Source organism: Pterocles gutturalis, unplaced genomic scaffold, assembly GCF_000699245.1.
Source record: "Pterocles gutturalis isolate BGI_N339 unplaced genomic scaffold, ASM69924v1 scaffold23073, whole genome shotgun sequence".
Classification (NCBI taxonomy): domain Eukaryota; kingdom Metazoa; phylum Chordata; class Aves; order Pterocliformes; family Pteroclidae; genus Pterocles; species Pterocles gutturalis.
The window spans coordinates 2,703-28,672 of record NW_010126265.1 but is presented as its reverse complement, the minus strand read 5'-3'; the positions used below and the strand labels follow the sequence as shown (position 1 = coordinate 28,672).

General features: G+C 40.8%; 2 protein-coding genes across 2 annotated transcripts in view; one reads left to right on the top strand and one right to left on the bottom strand.

The window, feature by feature from the left end:
• CSTF3 (cleavage stimulation factor, 3' pre-RNA, subunit 3, 77kDa) overlaps positions 1-12,631 on the top strand; it is a 17,705-nt gene extending 5,074 nt beyond the window's left edge. Inside the window, exons 7-19 of the mRNA XM_010078925.1 lie at positions 1,072-1,149; positions 1,352-1,514; positions 2,018-2,127; positions 2,534-2,650; positions 3,800-3,874; positions 4,797-4,940; positions 5,040-5,142; positions 6,918-6,987; positions 8,243-8,438; positions 10,099-10,252; positions 10,652-10,746; positions 10,874-10,934; positions 11,939-12,631. Coding sequence (XP_010077227.1) covers positions 1,072-1,149; positions 1,352-1,514; positions 2,018-2,127; positions 2,534-2,650; positions 3,800-3,874; positions 4,797-4,940; positions 5,040-5,142; positions 6,918-6,987; positions 8,243-8,438; positions 10,099-10,252; positions 10,652-10,746; positions 10,874-10,934; positions 11,939-12,141 — 1,569 coding nt within the window. The 3' untranslated portion in view covers positions 12,142-12,631. The remainder of the gene's footprint in view (positions 1-1,071; positions 1,150-1,351; positions 1,515-2,017; positions 2,128-2,533; positions 2,651-3,799; positions 3,875-4,796; positions 4,941-5,039; positions 5,143-6,917; positions 6,988-8,242; positions 8,439-10,098; positions 10,253-10,651; positions 10,747-10,873; positions 10,935-11,938) is intronic.
• Positions 12,632-15,932: 3,301 nt separating this feature from the next.
• On the bottom strand, positions 15,933-25,551 carry TCP11L1 (t-complex 11, testis-specific-like 1). The gene is made up of 9 exons (XM_010078924.1): positions 25,392-25,551; positions 22,611-22,743; positions 19,878-19,998; positions 19,110-19,330; positions 17,930-18,066; positions 17,292-17,485; positions 16,770-16,951; positions 16,406-16,578; positions 15,933-16,195 (listed from the first exon to the last, which is right to left on the bottom strand). Exons 1-9 carry the CDS (start codon positions 25,543-25,545, stop codon positions 15,933-15,935), a joined length of 1,578 nt encoding a protein of 525 aa, XP_010077226.1. The 5' UTR covers positions 25,546-25,551.
• Between the last annotated feature and the right edge of the window lie 419 nt (positions 25,552-25,970).

The window sequence follows — 25,970 nt, the reverse complement described above, 5'->3', positions numbered from 1 at the left end:
AACCTTTGTCTCAACAAGCCGCACGGCTGCACCTCGCGAGGCTGGGAGTGCGTCCCAGGAGAACGTCGCTGCGTCCAGAGCCCGGTGCTGGGTTCAGTGGGACACTGCTGGCTGTGTGTGCTAACTGGCCCAGATAACCATCCCAGACAGCACTCTGGGAGTCCGGGCGGTACCCTGCTTCTGTAACGAGTTGGTATCTGGCTGGGGTGCCTCTTTGGAACAGGACTCTAAGCTGCCCTCACCTTCCTCAGGGTCCTGGCAAGCCACGCCGGCAAAATCCACCCTGACACAGGTGTGCACAAAAGGGCGCTTGCTTATCGTTTTTTTTGAGATTTTGTTCATGCCTGGGATCCCGTGCCCTGGCCTGCATTGCTGATGGGAGGTGTGGGCTGTAGCTGGGAGCCCGGCTGTCCCCAATCCCTCTGCAGCATGGCAGAGCCCTCTGCGCCCGCGTCCCCTCCTGGACGGGGCCACTCTCTGCAGTGACAGGTCTCGAGTCTCTCTTGGCTGACAAAGGTGTGCTCATGGCAGGGTGTATGTTGACTATAACCTCTTTTAAAAGCTGTCAGTCACTTCAGGAACAGAGGAGAGAGAAGGCAGAGCTTTGAGGTCACTCTCTGTTCCTGCTTGTCCAAGAAAGCGGAATTGCTCAGATCCCGTCTCAGTCTGTGCCTGGGGAGCGGCCGGCAGCAGCAGGGCAGCGAGCTGTGACTCGGGCTAGGCACTGGAAAAATGTAAACCACAAATACTGTCTTTCCACTTTCTCCCCAGCAGGTTTATGTAAAGTTCATTGTATTTTTGAAAGCTGTAAGTGATTAAAAATACACTGAAGTGGTTTAGGTCAGCTGCTTTTTAGTAGTGAGTTTATTCTCTGCTGAGTAAGTTCTTGCTCATTGGTGATACGTTCGTTAGGATAAATGCAGTATGTTTCAAGATTAGCATTGTTTTAAAATAACTGCCCTTCTAGCTCACTTTTGCATCCCCTTTCAAGCTCTTTGCTGTATGAAATAAGATTCAGTAATTCCAAAGTGAAATGGCACATTCCCAATTCCTTTTTTCACCCTTCTCCAGGGAATCAATATTCACTTAGCTAAGAAGATGATTGAGGACAGGAGCAGAGATTATATGAATGCACGACGTGTAGCAAAGGTACAAACTTCTGTTGACTTTTCTTTGTTCTATTTAATTCTACAAACTAGCATTAAACCTGGTTCTTATTTTCAAATAAAACTGCATGTGAGACTAATAAGATTGGTATGCTGAAATATTTGTATCGGTTTTGTAAAGCGTAACCCAAAATAAGTGTTTCATGTGTTTAAATCTGGTGTTCAAAGCATTGCTTCTGTTTCAGGAATATGAGACAGTGATGAAGGGTCTGGACCGCAATGCTCCCTCTGTCCCCCCACAAAACACCCCACAAGAGGCTCAGCAGGTGGACATGTGGAAGAAATACATTCAGTGGGAAAAGAGCAATCCTCTGCGTACAGAAGATCAAACTCTCATCACGAAAAGAGGTAACTGGATACTGCGCTAGGACGTGTCAGTTGTATTTCTTACCTCCAGCGATGGTCTCCAGTGTAAGTAACGATGTGATTTAGTGTTCGGGCATCATGCTGGAGCAGAAGGTGGTCAAATTTCTTGAATTGTTTGGGTGTTTTTTTTCAATGACTCTAGTTTTTGCTCAAGCCAAGCTGAAAGTAATACATGGATTTGGGGGTACAGCACTGTAGTTGTGTGCCCCTGAACTTTCATTGGAGCTCAGGAAATGGTGGATCACAGCCTGATTTTATGGCTGATGTTCTTGAATGAGTTCTGCTTCTTCCTCTGTGGAGGAGGCAGGTTTTAGCTGCTGGTTATGATTCATAAAGTTCCTGGCAATATAAAAAAACTGCAGTTGGGATTAGTGTTAGTATTGTCTGATTTATTTGCTGGGTTTTGCATTTTGTACTTCCATTGTGAGATGGTACCATGTCTGCAATAATACACAAGGAATATTTCTTACATTTTTTCTCCCTAGTGATGTTTGCCTATGAGCAATGTCTTTTGGTTCTGGGACATCACCCAGATATCTGGTATGAAGCTGCGCAGTACCTCGAGCAATCTAGCAAACTCCTAGCTGAAAAAGGGGTAAGCAGATTGCCATGGGTTTTCTTCCTTTTTTCATTGCTTTGACCCGGGGTACTGTTAACTTTTCCTCAAATACTTAAGAACCTGGAGAGGGGGGTGAAAAAGATTTAGCACCATAAGTTGTGTCATGTTCAGAATTTTAAAATTGGGGCTATCTGATGAAATGAAAATATTTGCATTTGAGATAAGAATTATGAAAAACTATTTCAGTGTTGTCCAGTTTTAGGTCTTGGGGGTTTCTTTTTGGCCTTTGTGATTCCTTAAGTACTGGGGACATTATTATCTCTTTATTGGAGCACTGCATGGAAGTTCACTGGGACTTTTCACACACAGAAGATATTCCATAGATTGGCCTTCATTGTCACAGATGCTGAACAATTATATTATCGTACTTATTTTATAACAGGACATGAACAATGCTAAACTTTTCAGTGATGAGGCTGCTAATATTTATGAAAGAGCGATCAGCACTTTATTAAAGAAGAATATGCTTCTTTATTTTGCATATGCAGATTATGAAGAGGTGAGCAAAAATAGTGATGTATTGACATTACAACCCAAAGACATCTCACATCAATGATGTAATTTATTTGAAACGTACTGAATACACAGAATTCTGTAAAATTAATGTACTGATTCTTCTAGCCTTAACCTCATTCAGTGTTTCTGAGACAGAGCTGACAAAATGGAGGTGGAAAGCCCACAGTATGAGCTACAAAATTCTTTAAAATCTACTGTCTTTCCACTTAATTGACTATATTTTTAAAATTACTATGAAACTGAAAGGATGATAGATTTACCAGAGCATCACCTTCTTGACTTTTAAAATGGGACTAAAGAACACCTTTTGTATCTAATTCTTGGGGGTTTAATGTTTATATTTGTGTGGCTGTGACAGAAGAGGGGAGGCATCCTATGCTGCAGCTTTCTGGAGAGATCTCTTTACCCTGGCCACCACCCTGCACAGCCTCCGTAAGGAGTGGTGCCCCAGCAGTGGCTGGTTCTGCACGTGACCCATCAGGAATAAAGGCTGTTTTGCACTGATCAGATGAGGGCGATGGAATCCTCTGCAGGATATATTTTGCCCACTTATCATAACATGGAAGAGTCTTTGCAAGGAAGATCTTGAGGACAAGAGCAAAAAAAAACCTTTGCTCTTATTCAAAAAAGCCTTCCTTGGCTTGCAGCGCAGCCTCTTGTGTCTAAGTGTACTGGCGATTTGGGCTTTTTAGGGTTGCACATACAGCTTGAAGGGCTGCAGCTGGCAGGGAACGGAATAGATTATTTGCAAGGCTTAGGTTGGAGAGCGAAGAAGGTGGTTTTCCTACCTGTCTGCATGTTACTTTTAGAAGGAGGAAAAGGAAACAGTCATCTTATCCCAAACATCTACAGTGGCAGATCTGCTGCAGTATTACTAAATTTAAAAAAGACTTCAGAGATTCTTAGAAAGCATGTACATAAGCACTAGTGAGAAATTAATGGGGAAGTAAAGAAATGACTGCACAAGACAAAAAATGCACCCGAGTAAAGGGACTGATACACACAGTGTTCAGCTGGGGAAAAAAGGAAACAGAAAAATTTTAGGTTTTTTCTTCGGATTGATTTTTGCATTCTCACAGGTGATTTGTAATAGTATGACCATGCAGTCTGTATTTCCTTTTTATTTACGCAGAGTCGAATGAAGTATGAGAAAGTACACAGCATATATAACCGGCTCCTGGCCATTGAAGACATTGATCCCACTCTGGTAAGATGATCCTTGGTGCTGAGTGTTTCCACATGTGCACGGACGGTCACCTGGGTACACTCAGAGAATGGGGAAGTTCTGACAGGAGTTCACTGGGTCACAGGGATGATGGAGCAGGTGGAGTACTGAGATGACAGAATTAGATTCAAATTTCAGCAAGGTTGATAATTATAGCCTTTAATCCACTTGGATACACTGTCTTTTGCACTTCTCTGTGTCTTTTGGAAAATCTCTTAAAACAAGTTATGAAACTTGTAATGAACTTTTATGTTCATTAAAGGCAGATCATAATACTTCCCCAATACAGAATTTCTGAGAAACCATGTACCAGTTCCTCCTATTTGAGGAATGCTGTTATTTGTGATCTAGTTCAGAGGGGAGGAAAGTTACATCCCAAACAAATGCAAATCACAAATCGTCCACTGAACTAAATTGCATATTCATTATTTCCTTGATTGGGTATAAATATTTGCAGACAGGATGATTTGCCTCTTGGATTGTGTGATGTACAGTAAAATGCTCCACCAGGACTTCTGCCTGTTCTTCAGCCTTATGGATGCTTTAACTTTATTGGAAAGTTGCCATTTTTACAGTGAGCCTCCAGGTTTCTGGAGGCACCAGCTTCTGTAAATTACATTCATCTGCTTACCTCCCCGTCCTTGAAAAATCTGTGTAGTAACCATTGTCATTGCAGGGGACCAGTCTTAGGTGTATTCAATTTTTTTTTTTAAAAGTATATAAAAAGCTTTGCCTCACTATTTATAGCAGAACAACATAGAGGCACAACACAGTCTTGTTTCTATTACTACTCATTAGCTGTATTCTGTGAGTAAAGGTTATTTCAGATACACTCAAACACTTTATTATATCGCAGTATTCTTTGTTAACACTGATACTATATAAAAATTAATATGCACCTTAGGTTTATATCCAATACATGAAATTTGCAAGGCGAGCAGAAGGCATAAAATCTGGAAGAATGATATTTAAGAAAGCAAGAGAGGATACCCGGACGCGCCATCACGTCTATGTTACAGCAGCTTTAATGGAGTATTATTGTAGTAAGGTAATCACAGATGCTCAATTTGATATTAAAGAAGTGCCAGGACAGTCCATAGCTCACTGAAGCTAATAACCTTTTTTTTTTTTTTTTTAATGTTTGCAGGATAAGTCTGTGGCCTTTAAGATTTTTGAGCTAGGGCTGAAAAAATATGGGGACATTCCAGAATATGTACTGGCATATATCGACTACCTTTCTCACCTTAATGGTAAGTTTTAAACTTTGAGAGGTCTAATGAAGCATTAATCTGCCTTCTCTCTAAGTTCAGGTTCAGGCCAAGTTCTATGTATTTTGGGTTTAATTCTTCCTGAAGAGCAGTTAAACCTCTTCATAAAACTCAGCAAATAATTTGGAAAAAAATATGGGCTTTTTTTTCCTTTACTGAAGTTCCAGAAGTGCAGTGGCATTAGATCTTGATTCTACTGAACAGAGAGAGTGAACTTTCCAAATTGTAACTCACTTGCATTGCAGCAGGGGGGAGTACGCTGGGAAATCAAAATCCCGAGAAAAAGATCTACAGGAGGTGAAACCAGCATATGAGCAGTAATGGATTAGCTGGTCCCTACTAGGATTAATTTAGACTTGTTCTCCCCAAATAGATGAGATGAGCAGGATACAAAAGCAACACTGTGGTTATTGGTCCTGCCTGGAAGTTGTGGGGGGAGCGGGTTTGCAGTGCGAAGAGCAGGGCAGGGACACTGGGGGCTGGCAGTGGGGACGGCAGGGCGCTGCGGGGGGTTCCCTGCTGCAGGAGTTAACAGGGATGTCTAAAGGAAACGCAAGCTGCTGAGGGGAGCAGCGGCTGACAGAGACCTTTGTGTGGAACTGCCCTCGTCCGTTTCATGGGAAATTGGAAAAGAGCGGGTCACTCCAGGTCTGCCAGGTACCCGTTAGATTTTCAGATTTCTTCAGGTATACTTCAGGTTTTCAGTACTCTAGCTCAGTATTTGTAGCTTAACACCACAGAGGTGTGGCACAATCCGTTTTTTATTACAAATTGCTAGCTCAGCGTTGTGAGACAGCCTCCACGCTGCTGGGGTGAGCAGTGGCTGCAGGTCGCTGTGCTGCTGGACCTCCCGAAGCTCCCAGAGCATTCTGTAGGCACCAGGCACCTGAATCTCCCCTGTCAGACTACAGTACCTTTTTTTTTTCCCAGGCTCTGAAAGTTTGAACAGATTTAGAGCTTTTTTCCCTCCTGTGAGCTGTAAACAGATTTTTTTTCAACTCAAAGTAGATTCGATTTTGGAATAAATTATTTGAGGTCTACAGGAATATTTGCAATGCCTTTCCATGGATTGCCATCAGAAAAAAAAAAAAAATCTCAGAACTTGCCAGGGTATTGCTCTGTCTTAGCAACCCAGCAGACTTTACTGAAAACCAAGAGAATTGATCACTGAGCTTCCATCAGTGTAAGATATGGTAAAATACACAGGGAGAGAGACAGGGCAGAAGGTAGCGGTTTTAAGAACAAAACCACCAACCGCTCCTTTCCCCCAGCTGGCAACGTGCAAAGGCTGGCTGCTCATGGGGAACCAGGTCTAACAATTTTGGGAGGCCTTCTGAGGAATATACAAATATATTAATATTGCCCTAATTTAACAGGGAAGTAATGAATTGAAAGGCCAAATTTAAAATAATTGAGATAGGACATTGTAATAATTAAAGAAAATGGGCAAAAATAGAGATGCGGATGAGATGCCAAGCAATAGTTATGCTGTTATAAAAGAACCTGTATTAGGATCAGTTTGTTGCTATCAACAAAAATAGACTTTCTAACAACAAATTCACAGTAGAATTTAACATTGGTAAAATTTTATGTAGGTGTTCAGATATTTTTCCTACTTACTGGAATTCAAATCCAGGTACCAGAATGGCAGCTTTACATTTAATTCACTGTACATGTTTCTTTGAATGGACATGATTTTAAATTGTCTTTAATATCTTTTACTCTGTGTGATTTTTCTTTTTTCTTTCTATTTAAAGAGGACAATAATACAAGAGTTTTGTTTGAACGTGTTTTAACTTCAGGGAGCCTTCCACCTGAGAAATCTGGGTATGTCTGCAAAAGCAGTTTCACTACACTAAGAAATACATAACCCCTTTCAACTGCAAACATCCCACAGACATTAGAAAAATGAACAGCAGGACAAAATTAGGTGCAGATGTTCCCTCCCCTTATGCCGTCCAAAATAGCGACAACTGTGACAGATTTGTGACAGTCCCTATCCCACTTGCAGAGAAATTCAGTGACTTGAAAACCACATTGACACAGGACTGTTGAGGGTAGAGCACAAAGTCCTCCTGCGCAGTAAGGACTCGATGGTGTGAGCAGGTGGCGTGGTAATGACACGTATCGCTCACCGAACAGGTGCTCTAGATAGATGGGGAGAGGGAGCTGGGAACATCTTTCAGCAGGGTTACATTAGAGGTGAGTCAGGAATGGATTGAGGAGAATGCTGAACCGCTCCCAGGCAACTGAAAATAGACTAGGGAAGCAACTAGGAAAGACCTGGATTAACCACTCACCACCACGTTTTCATTCTCTGAAAACACTCTTACCAAACCCTTTGCAGTCCAAGTGTTCACCATGATTATTCTGGTAGACATAGGCATTAAACTAAGAAATCAAACATCACACTGCTGTGCATATTCATCCTGCACTTTAATCCTGATCTTCTGTGAGCAATATTTTTACATTCATTTTAGAAGTGAGAAAAAACAACAGTTTAAAAGCTGGATCTTCTTCAAAGGAGAACTCCAAAGCTCAAATGAAAGTTGAATCAAGTCCAGAACTATAGTCAGGTGTCATTTAAGTTACATATGAGAGTTTCCACAAAGAAATAAGCAGTAACCATATATATTTTGGGCTAGGTAAAATTCTGGAGTTCTGCCTGTTGCGTTATAGGGTATTGCTCTTGCCTGCTAGAATATGTTAGTTCATGCATCTCTGAATCATCATCTATGTTGAAAAGTATTTCACCTATCAGGATCAGAGTGAAATTCTGTGTAGCAGGATGAGTAAAGTCTATTTGTGCATCTGACATTGATGATAAAAGCTCACCTCCAATGCTGAAGTCATTTACTCCAGTGATCCTTTCCTTTCCTTTCTGATCCACTGGATCGAAAGGTTTTACAGAGACACAGAAGGCGCTGGGAAGGTAATGCATGTTATGGATGCATCTAAAGTAAATCATAGAAACGGTCCCGTGTTCCCAGATTACCTCCTTTGAATCTCTCCTGTGTTTTTCAATGGGGTTGTGATCTGTATTTCGTCCTCTTCCAGCAACTATTTATCTGTTCTTTTACAGGGAAATCTGGGCTCGGTTTTTAGCTTTTGAAAGTAACATTGGTGATCTAGCTAGTATACTGAAAGTTGAAAAACGGAGGTTTACGGCATTCAAGGAAGAATATGAGGGTAAAGAGACAGCTCTGCTGGTAGACAGGTACAAGTTCATGGATTTGTACCCTTGCTCTGCTAGCGAGCTGAAGGCCCTCGGTTATAAGGTAAGGGGATACAAACACTTCATTTTACTGTTATTCTTTTCGGTCCTAGCAGAGTTAAGCAATTCCTTGTGTAGGACTTGTTTTGTTTTTTTTTTTTCCTTGATAGGAAACCAGGTAAAGCAGGTATGCTTCCCCCTTGCTATCTTCTCTTGCTCTCCTCTCCAGCAGGTTTGCTCCAACTGCTTTTTGGGCACTGTACCTCAGTGGAAGCAGAACGGGGCTGTTACTCTGTCCTTTTTTTTGATCTCCAGCCATATTAACCGGAACGCTACTAGGCCAGGACAGAATGACAGCGTAGGGCCAGCATGTTGTAACTCCTCCCAAGCTCGTCCCATCCTAGGGACGAATTTACCTTTCAGATTAAGGCTAGAGAGAAACTGAGCTGACTGGGTGCCCTCCCCAGGGACACCGTTGTTGGGCAGCAAAGTGCCAGGTGTCGTGGGCCAAGGGCAGAAAGGAGCAAGGAACGTGACTAATAGGCAGAATTTCATGTATTCGCATTTACCTCTCATCTTCCCGTGGGAGGGTCGATGTGTTAATGCCATCGCCACTCGGCTGCAGGCCTCCACTTCAGACTAACCCTGAGCTGCTTCAAAAACCACAATTCTTTTGGAATCAGGTCATCTGTAGGAAATGCCGCTGGCTGCCCTCCCGCTCACTTCATGGAGAACCATATCAAAACAAACCAACGTTCTGCAGTCCCAAGGACTGCTGCAAATGGCTGAGGAAAACTAGCTACAGGGATCAGTGGCTGCCTGCTTTTTTCCCAGTTGTTTAATATGGTTAAAGTGCTTCAGTGTGGAATTTAAAGTCTAGGCCAGACACTTCTATCTGGTGGTCTTACACCTCATTTCTGACCACATGTATTTTAACTACTATTTCAGTCACATGGAAGGCCGTAACACTTTGGAAAACCATTAGAACAGAATAAAATGTTGATTTTGGGGTTTGTCCATTTATTTCTTACACAGGAAAATAATCTTTGAAAAATGCAGAAGTCACTGAAGTTAGCAAGGCAGCTGAACTGCTGGTCTTCACACCGTTGTAAAATAATCTGATAGGTAGAAATAAGAGTCACATTGAGCCACTGAATATTCTTCTTTTAAAGTGATTGGGACAGAGTTATTCTGAATTTACAGGTGTGCTCAGGAGAGAGTATGTCTTGATAAATGCAGGCGAGGTGGTGCACTGAAGAGGATTCAGCCCTTGGGCTGATTTCTGTTCCAACATGCCAAATGTAATCCTGTCTGAAGCGATGCTTTGCATGCCTGCTGACTGCCTTATGCTTTATTTCTTTTCCAGCTAAAGCAATCTAGGGAATGAAATGAGGGAGAAATTAGAGTTGTGAAGGCCTAGTGGTCTGCACCTGTTCACCCAAGTCTTTTTAGCCTAAAAAAAAAAAAAGCCACTCAAAAATGACAAATACAGTTCCATTGCGTAACAAAAACAAGTGTTTCCACTCCCAGCTGGGACCCTGTAGGACTAAAATGTTTGATGAAAACATGCAATTTTTGCCCAGATGGTCTTCTAAGAGGACATATGAAATTATACTGATGACAAACTGAGAAAAAGCGACGGGTCTAGAGAGATGTTTTGTTCTGTGATTTCAACCAGCAACGTGATTCTGCCAAGCTCAGTGCTCTCTAACTGGCTTTTGCAGGATGTTTCCCGTGCCAAACTGGCAGCTATAATCCCAGACCCTGTGGTTGCACCTTCCATCGTGCCTGTTCTCAAAGATGAAGTAGACAGAAAACCTGAATATCCAAAACCGGACACTCAACAAATGATTCCGTTTCAGCCAAGACACTTAGCACGTAAGTCAAGCTCTCAGTGGGAAGTGGTTCTGTTTCCCCTAGCAGCAAGTTACTAACCTGGGTGTTTAGCAACGCTAATCATGGAACTTTCCTCGTCTTCAGTCATCTAAACATGTGCTTCAATTGTAGGCTGTAATTTAATTGGATTGCTAAAGAAATATATATTTTACTTAATACTAAGGTCACATCGGAAATAAGTACAAGTAGTTTGGGGTCTGGCAAATGGTAATAAGCTGTTACACACACTGCTTATAGGCTTCAGATCACTGACTAAACAACATGTAATTAGTAGAGGGAAAAGTGACAGGGTAGTAATTATTTGAACTCAGTAATTATGCTGCAAAAGCAATACAAGTCTGGCTGCCTTGCACTGGCTTCACACAGTTTTTCTTCCCACAGCTCCAGGTTTACATCCCGTCCCAGGAGGTGTATTTCCTGTTCCACCAGCAGCTGTAGTTCTCATGAAGCTCCTGCCACCTCCTGTTTGTTTTCAGGTTTGTTTTAATGAATTCTGAAATATTCAAAAAGTTATAGAAGATATTCTGTTTTGACAGAACCACAATATGTATCACTCTATTTAAAATACTTTTATAAACTTTTTTTCCTTTTTTAACAAATCAGGGTCCCTTTGTTCAAGTAGATGAGCTCATGGAGATATTTAGAAGATGCAAACTGCCAGACAGTAAGTTACTTGTTCACTCTGCAGTCTCTGATACTGCTGCATATGACTTTGTTTTACATATGGATATTGGTGTCTAAAATCCAGACCTCATGTACAGATGTGTCATTATTATTTGAGAGTATACTGTTGAATCGGCTACACTTGTAGGTGGAATTTACATAGAGATGTTTGTACATTTAACTTGTGAAGAGGTCAACAAAAAGTAAGATGAAAATCACCAGATGCTACTTTAATAACATTTTGATGGTAACCATTAAAAGAAAGAAATGAAGGTCTTCAGAATATCCTTTAAAAGAAGCAAGTCATTATTTCTAGCAGCACTGTAAATGTAATTTTAAATTACAAATTTGCAGTATGGTCAGTTCATCAGTAGGCATAACTCTGAATGCACATTGTTGCAGTGCTCGAGAACAATTCAAGAACGGTGTTTTCTGAGCTCCTTCAAAGGCGGCAGAGTTCTGAAATATAAAACCAGGACAGATCCATACCCCAGGCTTCACGTAAACTATGGCAGATGATAACATGCTGCCTTTCAGCCCCGCTGTTAGGTTAAGGAGCCAATGATCAGAGAGAAAGCAAGCTAGGATATAATTTGTTTTACAGTGAAAATAAAACATCTCTTTAAATTATACATGGGATTTTTGAAGCTTTCTCTGTTCAAAAGCAGAAACTGACTTGCCACACGTACGTCTGATGAATCATGAACTAGCTATACCATTTCCCCAATAGGCTTTCCTGTTCTATTAAGCTTGCAAATGACATTAAGACTTGAGTAAAGGGAGGTCTCAAGCTGAAGCAGCAGCATTTACTTTATTATTAGTATTTGCCATAGCTCAGAATTTTAGACAGTCGAGTCTTAATTCTTAACATTTGTAGAACAAGGCAGGAAAACGTCTCATGTTCCAGAAATCTCCACAGTGTATCTATGTTGGTGCCCCTGTTTGCATGCTTATTTCTGATCAGGGAATTTAGTTTCACAAATTCATCTTCTTCTCTTTCTAAAGCTGTTGATGAAGCTGTACGAATAATTACTGGAGGCCTACCTGAAATAGCTGTGGAAGGCAATGGACCTGTGGAAAATAACGCTATGCTCAATAAGGCTGTTAAGAGACCACATGAAGATTCTGATGACGATGAGGAGAAAGGATCTGTAGTTCCCCCTGTACACGACATTTACAGAGCACGACAGCAAAAGAGAATCCGGTGAAACAAGTTTGGAGTTCTCCTGGGATAGACAAAGACTTGCATTGAGTCCATCAGTCTCTTAAAAGTCAAGCATTTAAAAGGGACAGCTGCAAACAAAAAAAATCTTGAAAATGGTTTTGTTACTGTGGTGCCTCTTCTCCCATATGGTTCTTGATCTAAAACAGCCAGGACAACCTTAGAATGTGCTCTGAATAAAAAGTGGGTTTTCAAACCAAAAGTGCAAAATGTCAAAACTGCATTTTGTTCTTCAAGGGTGTTCACATCTACCACTTGAAATCTTGTGGGTTTTCAACAGTTTTATTTTAAAAACTGGATGGCTTATACTTGTGAAGCATTTTTAATTCACATTTTCTGGAAAACAGTTGTTCTCAGTTTGTTCATGTAGTGTCCTGCCTTATTGTTCGTTTTTATTTATGGCAGAATGTATGAGATCTGTTTTGTAGTTGAAAATGGAAAAAACATTCCTTTAAAATAAAAGGATATCCATAACATCATGCCTCATTCTGGTTTTATTCAAACACAACACGTTACTTCTTAAATATTACTCAGCCACTTCAAAAGCAATGTTATAAGACCATCACAGGAAATTGATCAGAGTATACATATTAGGATTCACTCTTCTTCCATTTTTCTAGAGGATACAGTATACTGTTGCTTTTAATTCCATGACTGGTTAAAGCAGACAGCATCATGAGACAAACTCTGTACATATTTCTAATGTGGATTGTCCAGGAGTGCTAACTTACACAATCTGGTCCTGGATAACTGCATGGGTCTTCCACTTATGTACAAAGCTAAATGTTAATATATTAGCTACAGCGTTTAACCCCTTATTTTCAAACAAGCTAACAAAAACACTATATGAACTTTTGAAGCAGTTTCTATGCATACTTTAGATTTTAACTTTGTCTATTCAGAATTGCACTCTGGTGAGATCATAAGAACCCCCATGGACCACAGGACATTCAGATACTTGGCAAGTTGAAAGACATTCCCAGCACCAATCGTACAGATGACTGCAGGTCAGTGCTATCTCCCAGACTAAAAGTGGAACAGCGTATGTATAACCAGATAAGTGGACACATGGAGGTAGGGTCTGGCCTTTATCAATCCTAAAAGTTCTTTTTTGCTTTGTCACTTAATAGTTTCTCTACATCCTCTTTAAAATAAATTTATTTGTCATCCACTAGCATTAAGAAAACAACCTGGAAAAATCACTGATGTGATTTACACTTGTGGGCATTTATTACAGTCTCTTTAGATGTTTACTGTTGAAAATCCTACAGCATCCACGCCCAGTGGTGCTCATTTCCAGGGTATGTACCCCAAAGGTGAGACTGGGGCCCGATTTGGGTACTGTACTTTTGTCTACAGGAAGCCTTGGAATCAAACCCCTACTGCAAGGAGAGATGGGACTTGCTGTGTCGACCCTGCGAGCAATATGCATGCACTAGTGTCAGCACAATCCAGGCTTCGATGTCAGAGTAAGCAGGAATTGTCAACCATGACATCTGGACCCTTAATTCCAGAACTGGGAGCAGCCCCAGCTTAAATTAAGTAAGTACAGTTTTATCTATTGATAATGCAGTCCCATTCATTCTGGCATCCATCACATACTTTTCAAAGGCTTTTCTAGGTATGTTGTGTCACCATGATGTTCCTCCCACATCCTTGAGATCATCCCCAACAGCACGTGAATTTCTGTAGTATGCATAATTCACAGTGGCCTTTAGAGGCAGCTTCTAGGCAATAATAAAATATAAAACAGCAGCAGTGTGTAACTTCTGCAACCTTCACTTAACAAAAATGAAAACAGCTTTGTCTTGGTTATTTATTTTTTAAAAATCTTTCTAGCAATAATGTTTCTGGTAGCTCTTTTGTTACACAGACTACTGAATTCATTGTTTGGAGCTGCAGAGCTATAGTCTGTATCTTGAGGTGGATCCTGCACTAATAACACAGTACAGTAAGCAGATGCAGCAATCTAGAAGACCTCTGTAGTATCCTTTGCTGATTCAAACAATTAAATAGACTTACCAGAACTTTTTTCTGGCTAACCAACCTACTCATTTTTGAGTTATCAAAGAAAGATGTAAAGACAGACATCCATTTTATGAGTACATTTAGCCAAGAGAAAAATCACTTGTCTGAGCTGCAGATCTCTTACAGGGTTTTGGTTGTTTTCCCCTTGGGGAAGGAGGTTTGTCTTGAGTGAGAAAATATTTGTTTTATAGTTGCACAGACTAATATGGAATAAAAAGTCTGTCTTATCCCACCTTCCTCCCAACTCAGAGTCGGTGAAGCTATATACACACTGACATTTAAAGGAAAACTGGAATGGGAAACATCAGCACTGATTCGTAATCAAGTGCTTCCTTCTAGAAGTTCTATTCTTTTGGTTGACTAGTTGATTAATAAAATGAACCTGGATGTTAGCAACAAAAGGGCCCTTTTAGTTATTTACATAACTTGTTTCTTTTTTAAAGAAGACAACACATTCTATTTCGGATAGTGTAGTACTTGGGACGCTTACTGTTTATAACGATGAAGTTTGCTTTCATAAAATCATCAAATTTTGATTACCGTAATACAGCGTTGTGCTCAACTAGAGGAAAATTTCAAATGTACTTACCTCCTAGCTGAGTCTGAAATTGCAATAAGGCTGTAAAATTATTGAGCTCTTCCGTGAACAATCATCTATACAACAGGTAGCTAATGAAATTCAAGACCTACAAAAATTTAAATTTCAAGAATATCTCTACAAAGTGAAAAAAGTCTTCTATGGAAAGTATTCCCTGTGTATTCAAACTAACATTAAATCAGTCACTTCTCACAGTACATTAAAATCGTTTATACTTCCCATGTGCTCTGCACTTCCTGGAAATTTTTGATGACATGATTGAATATGCAACCATCACCAGTTGTAGTTTTAAAAAACAAGTAAAATTTTCAGCCTAAAGTTTCACACACTTTAAATCCACCTTCTGAAAATGACAAAAATCTACTTTAAAATTAGTATTTCACATAAAAAGGAGTAAACTACTAGCAAAAAAATGGTAAGAAATGCCACTTTTATCAAAACATTTTAGCTCTGCCCTTCTGAAGTCTTTACAAGAGATAAATACAGCTGCAATCTATAAGATTGCCACCTTTATAAGTACTGTACATAGCAGAGGACAGTTACCCAATAACCAGAAAATTTGCTACAAAAATATATTATGTGTTTTGTAACATCTGCAGGTAAACAGCAAAAAAATGCTATTAAAAACACAGTATAATGCAGAAAAAACTAGTAGCCTACCATACTAACCATAATGTTACAATAAAGTGCTGTTTGGCTTTGTTTTTTGCCTGTTAAAGTTTCTATTATCTAGAATTTTAGCTTACTTCTCAAGTCTTTAAAGTAAGATTTTTTTAAAGCCAAATCACCCCTTCTGGGAAGGACCATTGCTAATCTGCTTGGGATTAATTAAACTAAATTCACAGTAAATTAGAGTAAAATGCCCTAAAATGAGCCACTTAAATACACAGTGTCGTTCTTAAACTTGTCCTACCTAGCATTAGCTCAAAAATCTAAAAATTGCAGCCAGAAAACTACCATGACATACCCCCCCCACTGCACACTTAGATTAAAAATGCACCTCTGTTTCCTCATTTACTTCAGAACCCCTTTTGCATCTCATGTATTTTCCTGGTCAATCACCACTAGTGAATTAAAAGGAACCAGTATTTACATGGAAAGCTGTTTTCCTAGACAAATATTGGCGCAATTTTTTAAAATAACTGACAAAGTTAATACCATATTGGTACCACACAAACTGGTTTTATGATTCTTCTGATTACAAGTTGTGATTCTTCCTTAATCAGTATTTTGCCAAGGACTGCATCATAGTAAGGGCTGAAGACCATTTTGTTGTAGTTGACAAGACGAACGTACTTGACAGCAATCTCTTCCAGCTCTCTTTGGATAGGGCCTAATCCTCCAGGAATAGCAGGCAATGATTTCTGGTGACTAGATGCAAGATAATTCTCCAGAAACTTTTGAATTCGAGAATCTGGAAAAATTGGACCAAGGGTTTTGGTTTGTTTGCAGAAGAGACAGTCAATTAGAAACAGTGTAATCTCATGTAAAATACAGAAAGCCTGAACATAGCAAACAAGTATTTGAAACAGATTAAATGAGAAACCATGCGTGACATGCCACCAACAGTTTTACAAAGACAGATGAGGGGTCGCTTGAGAACAGCATTTTTGTCAAAGCATACCTATGAGCTTGCATATGGTGTTATCCGGATTGGCCACTGCTTGGATTTGTCCTTTCAGTACAGTCTCTCTCTCAGCTGAGAAAGGTGTAAACCCGTGCTGGGAAAGGCAGCTGTTCACTTCAGCACACACCTTTTCACCGATGGTAGCTAAAGATTCCTTCAGGTTGAAGGACCTAGAGAATGTGAAGCAGAGCATTACTCAGCCATTTTAGTTCTTCACTTTTTTCTCCACCTTTTAAAAATAAATTATCCGATTATAGTTGCCTTAGTTATCTAACGTAATGGAAGAAGCGTAATCCAGATAAAGCCAGGGTGAAAAGGAACTCTGCCTGCCTTAGTGGGATGAGGGTCATTCAATACTCACGGAAGATGCATTCCTGTCAGCAGCACCTTGACAATGGTTTTGATTTTCTCAGCAAATCCGGGCATATCGACGAGCGCCGGGCCTGCTGCACTGAACGTGACCAGAAGGACTGTCCCCGTCACGAGGAGTTGCTCCAGCTCCAGCTGAATTTCCTGAAAGCGGATCTGGTCCATCAGCACTGTCTGCAAACAAGGAGGAAGCCAGCACAGAACAGTCAGGAGGCTGGGCTGTGAAGCGACATTGCGATGCCAAACTATTCACAGCGGGGAAGACAGAGACACAGAAAAGAGCAACACATGCGCAGCAGGCAACTACCAGGAATAAAATGATAAGAATTAACTCCTCTTTTCCAACTAAGTTTCAATACTGAAAAAAAAGTACCTATTAGAAGAGCCACAAGAGCTCTCAATCAAAAGTTAAATAGTTTAGTATCATACTTGTTGCAAGTCTACAAATCCAAACAGCTTCTGTTATAACCCAGAAACTGGGTAACTGTAACTGATTTTTCAGCTAAATACCTACTTCTGGAAAAGGCCTGTTTACATGATCCCACTTTAGGAGCTTCAGATAGGCCTGATTTTGTACAGCAGTGGGGCACAAGGCGGGAGCTCCACCAGTGGCACCATCCCTACAATGGGAAGGCAACATTTCACCTCTCAGCTTGGCAAGATCGTCTGCTGCTTCTTGCAACCACCTTGTGACAAGGTCTAAAGAATCTGGAAGAGCAGGGAAAGAAAAAAATATTGTTAAGAAAATTCCTTTTCAAAGTTAGATTTTTTTTCCCACCATTAATTTCCAAATAATCCCCTTAGTGACTATTCCCAATACCCATGATATCAGTTGCTGACATGCATTTCATTTATTGCATTAAGCAGGACACCTAAAACAAAATTAAAACCACACAGCTACAGGAAATCAGAGGCGAGGTGATGGTAGTCAATTATGCCCTACACTGTATCGAAATTAAACCGAACTCCAGTGTACTAAGTGCAGAACTTTTGTTTCGGCAGATTTTTTTCAAACCACAGTTTTGGGCCACAAGCTGTCATTTACCACATGAATTCTAGAACTTACAAAAAATCTGATTTCATGAACTACAAGCAAAGACACGCAGTTTACTGGGAGGTCAGAGGGGAAGAAAGAAAGGAACAAAGTCATACTTGGCTGTTTCTCAAGAAACTCCTGAAACTTCCTTCTTTCATATTCAGCAGACTGCTGCATTAATTTTGGCCTAATACTACTGACAGCGAAGTTTGCCATATCCATTTTCATTAGGTCTAATACAGAGAAAATGGCTCTAAACAAACAAACAGAAAAAGTTATTCAAGGCTGCAGATGTTCAAGAGGTACTGTTTACAAGATTTATTACAGATTGTCTAAGGAAAGAGCAAAAACATGCACGGGAAACGTTAACAGGGTGCTTAACAATTTAAGAGCATGAAACAGAGAGAAAGCTTGAGCAAGCATGTACATGAAAGCATGTGCCTCTTCCAAGAAGGAAATAAATCTTGCTCTCCTGTGAAAAAGCCTCCATGGAATTAACTCCATAGATCATATTTCCCAGGCTGTGCCATACCATATGTTGAATACATAAAAAGATATCTGGGTTTCCAAGCTTGCATACTATCTCTGTTGGCAGCCTAGAAAACCAACCTCAGTGGGAAGGGAACAATCAGACACAAGGGAAAAAAAAAAAAAAAAAAAGAATAAACACCTTAATTTCAAAACAACCTAATTCCTACTGGCAATATTTCTGCCAAGTCAATCCTGAACTGTTGGAAACGTATCAAATTAAAACCAACAAAGCTAATAGAATTTCCTCTAACTACTGAGACCTTGAGCTGTTTAGCTGAGAACACGGTGACAAAGCAGAAGCCTCTCTGCTCCCAGCTGTGGCACATACACTCCCTTTAGAACTGAAAGGAAATTATACAGGGAGTGGGGTGGGAGGTAAAGAGAGCTCAAACTGGGGGGAAAGGAAGAAATGGTTGGAGAACAATAATACTTTTTCCCCCCCTTCTGCTGTTTGTATTAAAGGCGGATACAAACTGACCATTCAGCTGCTGCTATCTTCAGGCTTATATGCATTTGACATTTAAGAAAATGTCCTTCAGTGACAAGCAGGAGCCAGACAAATATTCCAATTCCCGAGAACAAAGAGAGTCCTTGTTAAAGACTTCTGAAGCATCTTTCCCCTTCACACTCACAGCTATATCCCTTTCCTTATCACTCTTTTTTATTTCTTACAAAAGACCTGGAGGTTGCCCTGCCAGAAACCCCTACTGCATCTACAATTATTTAAGGGAGTCTTGACATAACTACTAAACACCATTTCAGTACCTGAACAGAGGAACTATTTCATGAATATCTTTCAGTTTCTTAATTTCTTCATCTCGAGCTGGAGCACAGAGAGTCCCCATCATCCCAATAACAAATCCGACCAATTTAGAAATGTCAAGGGCCCCGTTCTCTGCCTCCTGTTTTATCAAATCCAGGTCAAGAACTTCCGTAATTTGGCTTCTCAGTCTGGTATGACCAGGCAACAAGAAAGACAGGAGATTCTGAAACAGAAAGTTTTTGACAGTGCATTAGTTCTACATATCAAAGACTACAAGGATCAAAACAGTTATTGAACCACTTTTTATTTCAACTAATTGCCATTTACAAGTGGAATTTTTTTTTAACCAACAACCATTCACCAACTCCAAATGTTTCACCTCATTCTGTACGATACTGAAGTTACTAAGTGGTACATACTCTGTAGTACAGATCACACTTAAAGACTCCTGTGCTTGGCTTCGTCAGCCCCATGGTGGGGCACCTCACTGCTTCCATAACAAATGCTACTGTCATAACATGAAGGAGGCCTGGAATTATGAAGCCAGTATTACCTACCTTTTATTCATCTCACATGGTTTTGCATTTGTTTTTTCATTACAATATCTCCTCTGGGGTTATACAACTTAGATATGGTCACAGGCAATGATACAGCAATGAAAAAGATCAACTGAGTCCTTTATGAGCAGCCAAACCTCAACCGCTTTTGCTCGTTCATATCAATACAGCTACTCAAATTCAATAATTTACCATGATATCACATCATCTTACCTCTTTAATTTCTCCCAGTAGTTTAATTGCATGGTCGTATGTCGGTGGATCTTCCTTTAGCTGAGCTTCCAGACAATCCCAGAAAGCTTTATGCACAATATCTCTTACTTTTTTTTCTAAGCTGTGGGTAAATATGATCAGTTGAAAAGAACAATAATTATCTCTGCACCACCTTACAGAGATAACCTGCAGCTCCTGAAGAACAGCATGGAATAATATAAATATAAGGTAATAATGAATATATGACGATTAACAGGGAAGAGATCTGTCATTTTAAGTTATTCAGAAAAGCAAGAAAAACTGGACACAGGATTTGGAATGGCTTATATCCTAATAAAGGGTTACACACAAGCAAAGGTAGGTACAAATTAAAATCCTTTAAAGTATCTGTCATATGCTACCTCCAAAGTAAACAACTGGAACAAAACCAAAAAACAAGCAAAGAAAAAATAAAAAAGTTACAGATTGTCTTGAAAAGACTAGTATTCATGTTCCCTTCAAAAGCCTCATTAAGTAAATACAGTTCTACTCAGTGGAATTCATTAAGTAAAACTAACAGAAATTAAGCAACTTCGCTGACACAACAGCTTCTGCATTTCAACACATAAATACTGCAGCTACTCTGAGATAAAGGCACAGTTCAGTTCGTGTAAAAAATAAATGAATTCCACTGCTTCAGTACCTGCTCACAGCAGGTTTGACTTCAACACTGAAGAAGTAAAATACTCACGCGCACACAAAGAACGCCCACAACGAACACCGGACTCCCCAGGCTCTGACTCTGTGTGCAGCAGAGGTTCGGGCAGTGCCCAGAGGCACTCCTGCCCCGTGGCCCCAAACTAGCCCCTACGTGCTGTCCTGACAGCACATACATCTGCAAGAGCAGCCACGGCTGCTTTCTCCTCCAACCACTCCTCTACACGTTCAAGCTGCAGGCGACTCTAAGCTACACACACACAAAACATTTAATACAAGGAACATTCCAGAGTCCCTCTTCAAGCAAAATCTGAAGGCCTGCTCTTTCTTTTCTAGGTGGTAAATAACTGCAACCAAAGCCCTCTCAAAAGCCAAATACAGGGCTCCTGTACCAAACAGGCCTGGTCCATCACAAAGCCCCAGCACTCCTGAGCAAGGTGACCCCTGCAATACATCTATTTCTGCGATCAGGTGAAGAGATGCCAATCACCACTCTGGTGCACAACTACAGCCTCTGCTCAGCATCAGTGAACAAAAGCATCCAACTTCCCAAAGTACAGGATGGGTCTCCAGCTCTTCCCTCCTTTTTAATTTTCATTTTCTTTCTTTTTTTTTTTTTTTTTTTTTTTTTTTTTTAAAGAGGGTGGGAAAGAAGAAAGGATGGAAAAAAGAAAACATGCTAAAATCCTGCTTCCTTGAAAAATGCTGAGATCAATTTTATGGCACTGAGGCATACCAGAAAAGCTATCCACTGTCACAGTACATTTTCATATGAGAAATCCATGTGAAGGAACATGGAGCAGACACAGAATAGAACAGCACCTTCTTGACTATGGGACTGTAGATGAAACATTTATTCTCAGCCATCAGCCGCTAAGCAGAAAACCCCTGATGGAAGTTCCCCCTAAAGATGCTAGGACAGAAAAGATAATGTAGAACGGAGAGAATGAGCTTTGCATGTCTCAGGTGTTTAGCAGTCCCCAGCCATTAATAAAACATCACTGGTATCACACACTGGTGTCAGAGCTGGAAAGACAGCGATAGTCCAGGTGAGAAGGGAAGATGAGACTGTTCCCATTACTGCCTCTTCAGTCAGGGACAATTCTAGTTCTAAGCAACATTGTCTTATTACTAACGCTAACAGGGACCACCATCACCGTGTTTTGGTGGAGACAGGCATCAGACCTTGTGTCTCGGTATGACCAGTTTCTACAGAGGACAACCACTGCCAGTCTGTAGCACATCCTTCCTGCAGCTCCTGTGAAGGCAGCATGCTCTGGGGTCTCTGTCTCAAACGCAGACCCCTACAGACAACACTGGTTCCAATGTGGACCAAGTTGTTTCCATTAAATACACACGTACTTCCACAAATGTACTCAAGAAACACATTGTCAGTGACCACAGCTCTCTGTGCATGAAAGAAAAAGGAAGAGCAGATAAAGCATCTGTAGATAGGACTGGGTCAGCTCCACAGGTTGATATATGACCAGTCGTCAAGGCTGCTTCCGTTCTCCTTCCCCCCTCTCAGCAGGGGACAGAATTACTGTAGGTCAGACACAGAAGGAAAGACATCAAACTTAAAAAGAGCAAGGACTAACCTAATAAAACACAGGAATCTCTTCACAAAAAATCCCTGGAGAAACAGAAAAAGCTCAAGCGATCAGAGCTTCATCTTACTCCCACAGGCAGTGAAAGCTTCAAAGATGCTAAGAGCACTACCTGCATCTGCAGCTACGCTTGGGTATTCAGAAGACTGCGGTCCTAGGCTCCGGGGACACCAACAGAAAACACACCACACCACATGGGGATTTGCACCACATGTGCCCAAACAATTATTCCAAGAGGTTCACCTTTCATGCACACACATTTCCAGGGAAGCAGAAATGTGTGCTTACCACCTTCTTATGTTCTTTCCTACTTCCTGCCAGGAACTGCCAGACAAGATACCAGACAGAGCATTTACCTGATCCACTAGAAATGTTCTGCAGTTCTACAAATGCAAATTTTATTTATGTATCTATTTGGCAACAATCTTACCTGTGTTCTGGTAACTCAGCTGGTTTTATCTGGAAGTCTCCATTAACAACAATTTCGTGTGCTAATGCCATGTTGGTTACTCCCTTAGCTGTTTCTATGAGCTCTTCTATTGACACAGGCCGAGGAGGACTAGCTGCAACATAAATTAAACTGTCAGACAGTTATCTATAAACGTCCGTGGAAAAAAGTCTGCTAATGCTTTTGGATGCTTTCCACCTTCTTGATAGTACAGAGGGCCAAAAGACAGTATCATCTGAAGATTCTTCTCCTTCCCTTCCCAGCTGGTGAATAACACAGTACTGCAGGAGTACTGCAGAAAACAAAGGACTGAACCGTCAATATTCTGGGCTCAGTATGTCAATTGCTTCCAAGTTTTATCAAGCTCTTTCAAAAAAACAACCAAAAAACCCCCACACCCAAACCTCCACTTCTTTAGGACTGCTTAATAGCATCTTAGCATCTTTCCCCACACTGTCAGAAGAAATCATTAAAAATACCACTATTTTCACCGCACTATTTCCCCAATGATCATGCAAACGTTGCCATTTCAATTTTTTATTTTTTGAGGAAGCAATTTCATCTTTAAAGCAGTCGGCAAACAAACCACCTTTAACATTAAGCAGTAACACACCAGTAGCTAGTTATTCTCACTACTCCAGTGCAACTGGCACTTCTCCGAACTCTTTCTCCCCAGAGGCCATCATGCAAGTGACAAAGGATGTCAAGACCTAGCCCCAGCACTGATGCCTATGACTTCGTCCTCTGGCAGGCATTTGGGACTGACAAGGATGAACAAGCAGCTTCAAATTGGGCCCTGGGGCATACAAGTAAGTAGGAAGAAGCGCCAAACCTGAAAAAACAGGCATTTTCATTAGGCAGGAGACAAAGGTAGTGACTGAGTGTAGAAGGTGGAAGAGGGACAGTTTCAGGAAACTTAATTTGTTTCCTGGGTGCAGTGGGATTTGCAGCTCCTAGTTGTTCTGCCCTACATAACATCCTCCTGGGACACTGCTGGCGTTGCTGTAGTGCAGGAAGTATCACAGCCCTAAAAACAAGTCAACATAAAGGCAGAGAAGGTGCCAAGGGTGTAGGCCATGCTGGTTAGGGGAGTAATTCCACCCTCACTGAAGCCAACCGAAACCTTTTGCAACTGATTCTTTGTGGTAAAGATTCCTCCTAGCTGTGTTAGCACACTCATGTCCTCAGGTGAGGCAGACACGAATAGCAAGGTTCATCTCAGCTCCCCCAAAAACACCTAGCAGAGCAGAAGAGGGGAAAAGAGCCACAACAGAATTACCCTAAGGGATCGATTCCTCTCTGTAGTTCATTCACTTCAACTACAGTCTGGGCACAGGGGCAACATACTAACTCTCAAAATTAAAGAAACCAACCAGGGATCTTTATAGGCTGGGTTCACTGAGATATGTTTTAGGCAAACTATCATGTCTGCCTCATTTGATAACCCAGTTTGAGTGGATTTAAGCTAGTAACATAGAAAAGGTCCTTTAAAGGTAACTGTCCATCCCCTGTCTGCCATTCAAAGCTGTTCCAAGCATATACAGTACAGTTCCAAGATGCCAATTTTCCATTAATATCTTGCTCTTCTCGTGCAGCCCTCCTAAACCCTTATTTCCTTCTGCTTGGAGCTGAATCTTGCACAGTGGCTCTGGGAACACAGCAAGGATTGATATTCTGAGAAGAACCAGCAGGACAACAAAGCTCCCAGCTGAATGAGGGTGCTCTTGTCTGACTGACAAATGACTTCACCCTAGCAGTGGATGCACTAAAAGCTAAGACTCTTTCATTCACCAAAGAATGCTCTTAAATCATGTCACTTCATTCTCATATGATATCTGCTTCCTTACAAGAGGGGAGGGCTTGAGACCAACGACTTCTTTGTGGTACGATGCAGTGCAAAACTGCGCTGCATTCTACTTTCACGTGTTCACAGCCTCTCTCCATACATACACCGCGTTTCCTTATCAGGCAACCAGCGAGATGTAAGAACATAAACTCCCTCAGAACATCTCCTCTGTGTAACACAACACTAAACCTCAAGTCATAATGGGCACTATTAAAAAATAAAAAGAATGCAACAAAAAAAGTGTTACATGCTGAGACACACTCCACAGAAATTTGGAACTAGTTATGTGAGCACTTCTGCCTCTTTGAATTGAATCCCTGGGATCAGAAAACTTCCCCTCGGTTTTATCTATAGATTTGCCAGAAATAATTGGTGGCCATGATGCATCCAGCTTCTAACGTTCAAAGCAGAATGACAAAGAAAAATGTGCCCTATGAATAAACTTAAAATATGCAGTCCTGCCTGACACTAGAAGTAGTACTGGGACTAAATATACAACTTCCCATCTGTGTCAGGAGGAGGGTGACAGGCCATTGCTCTGTTGATGGCAGTTCCTTGCCCTACAGTAGAAAGAGAGGCTGCAGCAATCCAGAAGGTTCAGCTGATAATGCAAACAGCAGCAACAGCTTAGCTAGAATACACTGGAACAGTGCTTATCCTCTCCGTGAGTGCAGACACACAAAGGTATCCAAGATATACGTGGCTCAGAGAAACATGGTTATAGTGAACAATTAAGAACTAAAACAGAATAGGGAGAAAGGTGTCACAAACCGTTTCAAAGCAAATGATCAGGAGTCACACAATATTTAATTGCAAAACAGTCAAGCTTGCACAGAATGCTATAAAACGCCATGATTATCTTTACCAAAAAAATCACAGAATTTACTTTTTTTAAAAAATAAAGCAGTTTTGCTTACATTTTGGTGTATCATCTCTGTGTGACCCTGCAGCACTCTGTCGTATTCTTCTTCTGATAGACCGATCCGGGTTGTCCAAGCTCTCCTCTTGACCATCCTCCAAAGCACCCAACTTTTCTTCACTTGAATCTGGCTTGTCAGGATTCTGAGACATTTTCAGTTGATTCTTTTCAGAAAAAGAAAAAAAGATGAAAAAGGGAATGAATAAGCATATTCTGACACAGGTGAGTGGGTAAATATCACCAGGAGTTCTACTGATTAAGAAAAAACTATGGGGGGAAAAAAAAAGGAAATCTTACGAGGAATTAAATGACATCATTCCCACAGTGGTAGGGGACCTGGAATCAATGACTCACTTCCCATCTCACACATAACAGGATGCTTTCAACAGAGCTACCATTTACTTAATCTGCGTTCCTAGTAAATTCTCAAAAATCTGAAACTGTTCCCTCACCATAATGCACACAGATGGGAAAGAAAAATATATTTAATTTTATTTCTTAGCATTGCTTATGAGAGAGCAGTGAAAAACACCTTCAGAACAGTATTACAAACATCTTTTACAAAAAGATGATGCCA